This window comes from Cantharellus anzutake (genome assembly GCF_015039405.1).
Source record: "Cantharellus anzutake strain C23 chromosome Unknown EI90scaffold_2, whole genome shotgun sequence".
NCBI classification, from domain to species: domain Eukaryota; kingdom Fungi; phylum Basidiomycota; class Agaricomycetes; order Cantharellales; family Hydnaceae; genus Cantharellus; species Cantharellus anzutake.
Genome location: NW_024066952.1, coordinates 1,354,967 through 1,365,601, shown reverse-complemented (window position 1 = coordinate 1,365,601; position 10,635 = coordinate 1,354,967). Strand labels below are relative to the sequence as shown.

At 49.5% G+C, this 10,635-nt stretch overlaps 2 protein-coding genes across 2 annotated transcripts; one reads left to right on the top strand and one right to left on the bottom strand.

The window, feature by feature from the left end:
- Nucleotides 1-240: 240 nt before the first annotated feature.
- On the top strand, nucleotides 241-826 carry EI90DRAFT_3115518 (uncharacterized protein; the record flags this gene model as incomplete). Its single annotated transcript, XM_039062796.1, has 2 exons — nucleotides 241-461; nucleotides 514-826. 2 exons carry the CDS (start codon nucleotides 241-243, stop codon nucleotides 824-826), a joined length of 534 nt encoding a protein of 177 aa, XP_038923465.1.
- Nucleotides 827-7,315: 6,489 nt separating this feature from the next.
- On the bottom strand, nucleotides 7,316-9,911 carry EI90DRAFT_820584 (uncharacterized protein). The gene is made up of 6 exons (XM_039068095.1): nucleotides 9,750-9,911; nucleotides 9,274-9,686; nucleotides 8,649-9,225; nucleotides 8,175-8,591; nucleotides 7,596-8,116; nucleotides 7,316-7,534 (listed from the first exon to the last, which is right to left on the bottom strand). Exons 1-5 carry the CDS (start codon nucleotides 9,787-9,789, stop codon nucleotides 7,596-7,598), a joined length of 1,968 nt encoding a protein of 655 aa, XP_038923464.1. The 5' UTR covers nucleotides 9,790-9,911; the 3' UTR covers nucleotides 7,316-7,534.
- Between the last annotated feature and the right edge of the window lie 724 nt (nucleotides 9,912-10,635).

Genomic DNA, 10,635 nt, shown 5'->3' with positions numbered 1-10,635 from the left:
GAGTGGATGACGATGTGGCATATGTCTATATGCCGCATGGTCTTGAATCAGAACACCAAGGCCATGCTCGAGAACTGGAGAGTAGCTAAATACCTACAGGCAGTTCAAGGCACAAGTGCCTCCTGGTGGTGGCGACAGCGATGCGGCCACCTTCTTTGGCCTTAATTGGCCTAGTAAACAACATGAACAAGAGCAGGAGCTGAGACAAGAAGTCTTGACTCCCCAGCTACTGTTCGTCATATGCCGGGTCCTCAGGTTGAGGCCCTGATAAACCTAATTTCTCCTGTGAAAAGAGAGTTCAGCAACAATCTGAACCCTCTTCGGGTGATGAGCTCAATTGTTCCGAGGATGGTGAGTGCCGCCAACCCGAACAATGGGTTCATCGAAACTACTCTTAGGTCCTATTCTAGGGACCCTAACAGTATGACCCTGGAGACCTGGAGGGTTTCAAGGGCAATCTTGTAAGAAGGGTATCGAACCTTGTAAAGGCTCGTATCCTAACACCTCTCCCAGCCGATGTAAAACCAGAGTTACTGAAAAGAACTCTGTGCCATTCCCCACCACTTTGTGGTCTGGGGAAATGATCTCGAAAAATTCGAGAACTGGCTGGTGGAGCTCACTTCCTGCCTATGAGAATGTTCCCACACTCATAGACTCTGGGTCTTCAGACTGCTTCATCAACGACACATTCATGAAGAAGTTGGCCCTGAAGACATATCAGATTAAACCTCTAGAACTACACCTTTTCGATGGTAGCACTAACTCAATCATAACCCACGCCATTGATATTCCCTCCGCTTCGCTTCCAGAAACATCACCCCCATGACTTTCTTTGTCACATCGCTGGATGGATCTTGTTCTCTAGTCCTAGGACACAACTGGCTTACCTGCTACAATCCATTGATTGACTGGGTCTCAAGCAGTATTACATTCCAAACTTCCGAACCTACCAAGACAGTTACTCCGAGCTCTCCCCCGTCATCTCCAGCACCACTGCCATCATCGAGTGGGAGGAGGAGTAGGAGGAGGGTGGTGAGAGGTGTGGTGTTCAGTCCGAGGTGAGTATCGGAGCAGATGGAGATAGGACAGGAGAGGGATGGAGGAGTGGAGATGGCATGGGAGGTGAGAGGAGGTGTGGTGCCAGGACCGAGGGTGAGTATCGGAATGGACAGCAGCAGGGCAGGACTCTGGAGGTGGTGAAGGAAGAGGTCCGGGAGTCGGGTTGGGATCAGGTATGCACGGATATGACAATGAGAGGAGGAGTGGTGTCAGGTCCAAAGGTGAATATCGGAATGGACGGCGGTAGGGTAGGACTCCAGAGGTGGTGGAGATGGGGGTCTGGGAGTCGGATCAGGATCGGGTATGTACAGATATGACAGTATCAGCGCTTCATCCACCAATACTCCAACATTGTGGTCCCCTTGATGCACCTTATGCGTAAAGGAGCCCCCTGGTTATTCTCTGACAACTGTCATTCTGCTTTCAACACCCTGAAAGAAGCCTTCATGTCCGCTCCCATCCTGACGCATTGGGTACCCAATGCCCCCTCATTGTAGAAACTGATGCCTCTGATTACGCAATCTCTGGAATCCTGTCCATCCATTGCAATGACAGAGAGATTTGCCCCATCGCTTTCCACTCTAGAACACTCTCGGTGCCGGAGCTCAATTACGACACCCATGATAAGGAACTGCTCACCATTCACGATGCATTCCGATTGTGGCATCACTACCTTGAAGGTTCAGGAACCCCAATTGACATTGTCACCGACCACAAGAACCTCGAGTATTTCTCCACCACCAAACTCTTGACCCAGTGGCAAGCCCGCTGGTCGGAGTTCCTCTCCCAGTTCCACATGACTGTCCGATTCCATCCCAGAAGACTCGGAGTAAAACCAGATGCATTGACTAGATGCTGGGACATCTATCCCAAAGAAGGGGATATGGACTACGCTTGCGTCAATCTGCAGAACTTCCAACCAGTCTTCACTTCGGAGCAGCTCACTGCATCCTTACGAGCCACATTCCTAGCTGCCACAGTAATCCGAGCAGCCATACTCATTGACACAGAGGCTCTCCACCGAGACATTCTAGCCTCCCTCTCCTCCGATACCACAATCTCTTCTCATCTCGCTTCCCCCAACCTCCCCAATTCCTGCTGGTCCGTTGATGCTGAAGGCCTGTTAAGGCTGGACAACCGCATCTACATTCTGGATTCCAATGATCTTCATCTCCACGTTTTGCAAGACAAACATGACCACCAGCTCTCTGGACACTTCGGTCAAAACCGGACTCTGGATCTAGTCCGTCGTGAGTATACCTGGCCAGGCATCCATAACTTCGTCAAGAGCTATGTCTCCTCCTGTAATTCTTGTGCCCATGCCAAAGTTCCCTGTCACAAGCCTTACAGCTTACTCAAACAACTCCCTATCCCCAAATGTCCTTGGAACTCCATCTCCATGGATTTCATCGAACAGCTACCCTCCTCTTCCGGATTCACTTCCATCTTGGTTGTCGTGGACCGCCTGTCCAAACAGTGCATCTTCATTCCTACCCACAATACCATCACCTCTCCAGAACTGGCCAAGCTATTCCTCCTCCATGTGTTCTCCAAGCATGGAGTTCCTTCCCACGTCACCTCCAACAGGGGTCCGGAGTTTGTTTCTCATTTTTTCCATTCCCTTGGTAAGGCCCTCGACATCCACCTCCACTTCACCTCCAGTTATCATCCGGAAGGAGATGGACAGACTGAACAGATGAACCAGATACTCGAGCAGTACCTGCATATCTATAGTAACTACCAGCAGGACAATTGGTCCGAACTCCTACCTCTCACGGAGTTCGCATACAACAACGCTCTGAATGCCACCACAGGCGTCTCCCCATTCTTCGCCAACAAAGGCTATCATCTGAACATCACCATTCACCTGGAGCGAGACCTAACATCAGTACGCACCCAAGAGTACTCTGTAGATCTTGACTCCCTCCATCACTTCCTTTGCAAGGAAATGCACCTCGCTCAGATCCATTACCAGGGCCCAGCAGACTCCTGTCGGAGTCCTGCCCCAGCTTTCGAGGTAGGAACTTTGGTCTATGTAAAGGCCAAGTATTTCCATCCCACCCAACCTTCCAAAAAGCTCTCTGAGAAAAACCTTGGCCCATTCAAGATCATTGCCCGCATTGGAACCCACTCCCTCACCCTCCGCCTGCTGGAAAACATGCGAGCCATTCACCCAGTATTCCATGTCTTGCAGATCGAACCCTCTGTCCCAAACATCATTCCGAACCGCCACCAGCCACCTCCACCTCCCATAGAAATCGAAGGCAAAATGGAGTTCAAGATCAAAGAGATACTCGACTCCAAGATCGACTGACGTAGACGCAACAAGTTGCTCTACCTGGTCAAGTGGCTAGGCTATGAAGGGACCGACGAGGAGACACAATGGCTCCTCGCCAGCAAACTCAATCATGCCTCCAACCTCGTTGAAGCTTTCCACTCTTGGTACCCAGACAAGCCTGGTCCCGAAGCTCCTTAGGAACCTCGACTCCTCTCCCATCTCTCCTTTCTCTCCACTCCTCATTCCCACTTTCTTTTTTCTGTAAGTACAGCTCCCCTCACCTTACTAATTCTGGCCCTTCAAGGGTTCAGGCCTAAGAAGGGGATACTGTCATATCCATCCACGGCCATCATCTTCCACTACCTCCGATCCTTCTGGACTACCTCCACTCCTTCTTCACTAACCTCGGAGCCCCCATATTCCGCAATCACCTCCACCTCCCTCAATGGTCACCACCCCCTCTTTTCAATATATTACCTACACCTCCCTAAGTACGGAGCCCCAAAGGCTTCTGGACAGCTCTGACGTCTGCTAGCACACTCCCACCTCCTCTGGGCAATTCACTTGCTTGCCCTGCAAGTCCACCTTCAGGCCTATCCCTCCTTTCCATTTCTGGGTTATCACCTGCCATTCAGCTGACCCCGTAACCCGACTTGTCAGTAATATTCAATCGGCTAATGTTTAACTCCATTAGCTCTGCTCTGCTCGGCCCCACCATTCACAGGCCCACCCTCACTGTAACTATATATATACTTAACTTGTACATAGGTTACACCTCAGTGATAAAATTGAGTAGAGTTGATCCCTCTTTAGTTCTCGTTGCCAGTAAGTAAATTAGGGCATGGACGTGTAACTTGGCACAGCACTCCTGGTCTGAGTTGCTGAGGCTGAAGCCCTCCACCATGGAGACAACTCCTTTGTCTCGATCTGGTCTCTAACATGTACGAGGATTGTATCGATAGTGTCTTGCAGGGTAAGTTTGTCCTTATTCAGGAGAATTTCCTGAATCATCTCCCACTCTTCCAGAAGTGCCATGAGTATGGCAACTGTCTGGATTTCCTCGCTAATATTGGTTCCGAGTGAGTCAAGTTTAATGAACAATTCCTTTAGCTCCTGAATTTGACTGTAGATATCCTTTTCAGGAAGCATAACGGTGTGGAAGAGTTTCTTCATAAGGTAAAAGACAGACTTCACGCCTTTTCCTTCAAAATTCTTTTTGATTTCCGCCCATGCTATAGGAGCTTCTTTGATACCCTTTATGAGGAGTTTGACTTCCTCATCGACGGACACGACAAGTTGGAGTAAAGCCACAGAATTACCCTCTTTCCATATTTGGAGTGGAGTTAACGCAGTGCTGGGTTGTGGGGCAGGAGTAGCAGGGGGAGTGTTTCCTGAACCTGTACCAGTATTGGCAGGTGCAGTAGTGGGTGCAGGAGCAAGGGGAGTGGAGGAAGGTTTAGGGATTGAACCATCAACATATTCCAGTAAATGATGATTCTCGAGTACAAGTTCAATCATTGATTTCCAAGTTCCATAGTTCGATCCATCAGCTCATAGCCGATCATTCTCAAAGATTCTGGTATGAACTTTGTGGGAAATGGTGGTCATGGTTGATACTGGGTTGATGGGAGTTCTTTCTGGTTAGAATTAGAGAGCTTCTGGGCTCATAACCTAATAGGAGGGCTAACGCAGAAGCTCAGTCTCTGTAAATGAAGAACTGAATTACTACAGTTAGTACTAACCTAACATGGAAGCTATATACAATGCAGTCACGGTATCAATACAACGGAAACAAAAAGTAAGATCATGTGAGTTTGGTTAGTGAGTCACATGTTGTTGTAACTCCAACATTTACCTGCCTCATGCAAAAGTCTGAACTTTGCATCGAACATAGGTGGGTTTTTCTTTGTGATTTTTGCTGGGACTATATCAGTCTCTGGCTTCAGGAGAGGCAACTGCCCCTCAGTCTTAAACTGACGAACTGGTTCATCTACCAGCTCAGTGATGATTTGCTCCTTGGAGAGGAGCGAGTCAGCTCTTTGAGCTGACACTAACTTAAGGGCATAGTTGTCCTCAGATGGGTCAATAATACCCATCCCTCATAAACTTAAGTGCCCGAAGATGTGTCCCTCCTTTGTTCTCTCCTTCAGCACTCCTTTAGAGTTGCTGAGGCTGAAGGCCCTACCCTTGGGCTTGCTCACAGCATCATGGCCAATAGCAGTCCACAATGGCCAACCTGCATGACCCCCTGATGCCAACCCTGGACCAGTGTCTAACAAACCTCAAAGTTCATATTTATTGGTATTTGTACCAAATACCTTTAATCATAAATCAAATAGTTACTCAGTCCTGATCTGTTAGATACTGGTCCGGGGTCAGCACTGGGGGTCACCCAGGTTGGCCATTGCAGGCCACTATTGGCCACAATGCCATGATGCAATCACCCTCTACCCTGGTTCTTTCCACATACTGTACCCACACAACCAACTACCAGTCATGCATCATGTTGGGATGGTGTGTCATATCCATACAATCCTGACCTCCACTCCAGGCTCCTGGAACTCTGAAACTGACTCTGGAGCCCCACTTCCCTTCCATCACCTTCTCCTTGCCAACTCCCAAGAGGTTATCCCACCTCTGGCTCCGACACCACCTTCAGTCCAACTCTGGAACATTCTGGGTCCAACCTCAACCTCAACACCTTCCAGACAAGTATGCAACTATGCTCCCAACTCCAGACCTCCACTCCGGAATCCCATTCGCATCTCCATCTTGGAACTCCGGTCTTAGCTCTGACCTCAGACTTTGACCCCACCTCCACTTATACCCATTGTATTGGTTAGCCAATTCCATTTATTTACCTTTGCCAATATTCCGGAGTTTTACTTCCAAGTTCAGACTTTCCAGACTTACTTTGGACCTTGCAACTATTGCATTGTCCCATTCCAATTCCGCTATTCTCCCTCATTCCTATTTGGGCTGCTGCTTCCTTTCTATTCAGTCAGCTAGCCATTCCAACTCCCAACCTCCTTCCTTCCTCCTTGGGCCTTGGCCCTTCACTCCTCCTTTGAGAAACACCATTGAGTCAAACCCTTGACCCTCAGTGTCACTCCTCTTTCCAGCTCCCTTTGTCTCCTTTCGTCCTACCCTTGTTCCTTTTGATTCCAGACCCCTCCTTATATACAATGTACCTAGTAACTTGTAACCTCAGTCCAAAATCAACTTGATTCCCCCCTAAGAGACTTCCCCTCTGCTAGATCTGAAATTAGGGACCCCCAGGACACCCAGCAATGGCACAGCACTCCACCTGAGTCACTGAGGCCAAGGTCCTTCCACACTAAGTCATCCGAATCTGCTGTATCTAACATGGTGGTTCAGCAGCCTATGTCACACAAATTCCTGGCTGGTGCCAGTGGCTATGAAAATATATTTCAAATCATGTACTCATGTATTTACATATGTATAGCCCAGAGTCAAGTGAAGGGAACTTCACTCTTCTCCCTAGTTCTGTGCAACCTAGCCCTTGACCATCTGAGACTTGATGAGTCACCCAGGCTGGAATCTATACCAGCCTTACACCAAGCCAGCTTGTGAGCTAAGCCACTCTCTAGCTGGTGAAAAGCCAGAGTAATTTTGTCAGGGACTGCATGTCAGTTCACAACAATGAGGGTGTTCCCAAGAAACCTAGTCATTGTTAACGCTGAAGTGCCACCTTCAGCAGAGATAGGAGTTATATACACAGGTACCACTACCCACTAGAGTGCAGCTACATCAAGATAAGGAATAGCCAATAGAATGATGACATGAAAAGATAGATATTCATTTGGGTAATCATAAGCAAGGTGTGGGAAAGGGGTGACATGTGGACAGAAGATAGAAAACAGGAGCTAAGCGAGAGCTAAGTGAAATTACCTGCATTCTTCAGATTTCTCCAGATCATCTTACAGCAACTCCCTTCCAGCATAGGGAGTCAGGGTAGCCAGTTAGGCCATGCCCTGACAAATTTTAATGGCACAGTGCAGCACAGCTAAGTGACATGGGCTGAAATGGCACAGCTTGGCTAACCAAGCCCACTGCACAGCTAATTGTGGCTCAGCTAATGGCTCGGCTTGGCTCCTATGGCTCCACAAACTGATAGTGAGCATGGGGGTTAGTGAAGTTGCAGAAAGACACAGGACAAGATATATCTTGCAATTCCTTGATGTAAATATCATTAGTTGCAGGTATGATTGGAACAATATGAATGAATGAGACGAACCTAGTCATCAGCAAAGAAAGCCACAAGGTCTTCAAAATACAAGTTTGCACCGGGGAACTCCTTGCACACGAGCTCCCAGACCCATTCAAAGAGAGTGGCATAGGTGATGTCAGAGCCATCCATTCCTTTGTTTGACCCACCTGTAAGCAATGCCACAAACCTGCCGAGAATGTCGACGATGAGGGATCCAGAGTCGCATCCTTTGGAGAAGGTGCCAGGCTCGTCCTCGTGATTGAGAATGGGCAGCTCGACAGACTCCTGATGGCCTGTAGGGAAGTACTTTCGAACAAAGGACATAAACTTGCCCAGACCACCAACAGTGAGACCGGTCATGTAGCCATCTTTGAGAACGCGACGAATGGGATCGCCCTGAGTGTCCTTGCTGTTGGGGTGCTTGACCTCGTCGGCGGTGAGAATGCGTCTAAGGTGCAAGAGACCGTGGTCGGGGAACTTGAACTCAGCAAGTACATCGTCGCGTCCATAGATCAAGCTCAGCAGCTTCGACTTGGTGTACTTGGTTCCTGAAAGAGATGTATAATTCAGATCAGCGCAAGTCAATGAGACAGACTATCACCGCACCTAGACACAAGACGTTGCCCATCAAGTTTCTGAACTTATCTTTGTTTAACTCCACGACACACAGGTCGCAGGTGTAGTCGTGAGGAGCCTGACCGGTACCGATGGGGGGAGCCCAAACGACGTGCCCAATGACACGGTCCTTACGCTTGCCCCACCTCTTATCGATGATGAGGAAGAACCGTTTGAGCTCGTTGATATGCCGCTCCGTCTTAGAGAGCTCGACCTCGTTCTCCTGCAGTATGACCTTCGACTGATCGACGTCGACTCCATCCTCCACCTTACATTTGTACGCATCGACTCTCTTCTTGAGACTTTTGACGGTGTCTAGAAGCGTACCAATGTGCACCTGGATAGAAGTTTTGTAGTTCGTGAACGCGATGTCGCCCATAACAAGGACCCCCTTCTTGGGTGCAGAGGCTGTAGGGGCTAGAGTCAGAAAGCTCTTAGATTCTCAAGAAGGTCAAGTAAACGTACGATTGAAGCGATATTCCGCATTGTCGTCGTCGAGAGGGAACAAATTATGACGGACAGTGATGGCGTACAGTTTCTTGTCAACGCGGAAATAGGGTCCAAGCGTTCCCTGCATGGACGTCTTGAAACCCTGGATGGACAGACTGAGAGCAACGGAGACGCCGTCGATCACCGGCTGCAGAGCGTCACCTTCCTCGACGGGACGGTAAAGGGCTGGCCCGGCCAAGTACTTGAACTTCTTCTCGCGGAACGCGATGTCGATATTCTCGACTTGGAGCCCGTTGAGGTAGTCACGGATTCCTCCGGCTACATCGTGCGCACCGGGAGCGGTGAGAGAATCGGGCAACACACCGATCCAGACAGTAGGGTTGCTGAAGAAACGATTGCCGTCCTCGACAGGCGTGATGGCTGCAATTTTGTCGTATTCGGTGACGTTGAATATCTCATCCCCCGCATCGTCGCCCTCGCCTTCCTCCTTGTCGTCGTCGATCACCTGGCCTGGCCTCTGGTTGAGCCACGTGAATCGAACAAAGTCGACAGCGGAGGTTTTGACGTTCTTTTCGTTGAGTAAACCGACAATCTTTCAACGTTGGTCAAGAAATTGCTGCATAGCGAGAAGGCCACGCACATGCTTGCGAACTACGTCCCACAAAATACCCTCAGCGACCTTATCACCGAACTTATGATCATCTTGGACTGGAATGAGTCTCATACGACGCGTGTACGCCTCGGGGCCAGAGGGTGCGTCGAACTTGTCCTTAGAGTCTCTCCAGATGAGCTTGGGCCCGCGAGTTTTTGGACCACGGATACCAGCATAGTAAAGAAGCTGCTCGAGCCTTGAAGGTTCGTGGCGGTCGACGTCAACGGTGGTGGCAGAAGAGTTGCTTTCATCTGAGCCAGACCAAAGGTCGTCCTCCTTGTCACTGGACTCGTCAGAGGATGAGGCGGCGCGCTCGAGTGCTATCTCTGTGCACTTGCGCTCGAACTCAGGGCTGTTGACATAGGCCAAGGCTGTCGGATCGAGGATGATGGCGTCGTCCACTAAGTAAAGAATACGAGTAGATTACTACAGAGCGAAAGCAACAAAACGTGAAAAAGACTCGCAAATGGGGCTGAGTGGATTGTTGTCGGCTGCGGCAGACATGGATTGAAGAGGGTTTTTGGAATGAGCAAGTCGCTGATGAGCGAGTCGGGTGAGAAGTAAGTGATTTGGGATTGGGGGGAGAAAAGCAAAGTCAACGGGAAATTGTCGGGGAATCGCGAAATCGATTACTTCACTCCCGTAGCGGTATTAGTAAATTTCTGACGCTGAAACCGCTGAAATTACATGTTCCTATTTCCTTTTTGGACCTTCTACGCTTTGTACGTCATTCGCCTTCCTCTTCTGTGTTAGGTCACGTTTTCTTTCGTGCCACCATAGTCGCTGAAAGCGCTAGAAGCTGTTTGTATAGACTCCATTTGACACTTCATGGAATTTGCGAGGACTGATTGAATAGAATCATCACATAGTCATGCCTACCCATTTTGATTTGGCTCCCCGTTACGGAATAGGCAAGTGCCGGCCAGTTCTCCCGCGGCTGGCTGTCACGCATCATCAGCAGCCTGCGGCCTAGGCAGGACTCCAGCCTCTATGACTTCGTAACAATAGATATACCTGCGGCCGGCTCTCCCGTCAAACCCCTTGGTCTTGTGAGTACAGTATGACCAACTTGGCCTTTATGCCGGCTACACTGCTTCGGAACTTGAGATCGACGGTAACCACTGTGAGATGGGCTTCTTTTTTTTTTTTTTTTTTTTTTGGTGGAACCTTCGGTAGCTTTCGCGGGCAGGATGCCTGAAGGTTTGTAGGGAAGGGCGGGGCCTTCCAGAGGGCAGTGATGATGGGTGCCTCTGTATGACGGGAATTGCCACCATGGGGAAATGCGTTTCCGCACTTGGCGAAGTGGTTATCGCTCTGTGTGGGGCTCCCGTGACCGCGGGGGGTCCGGTA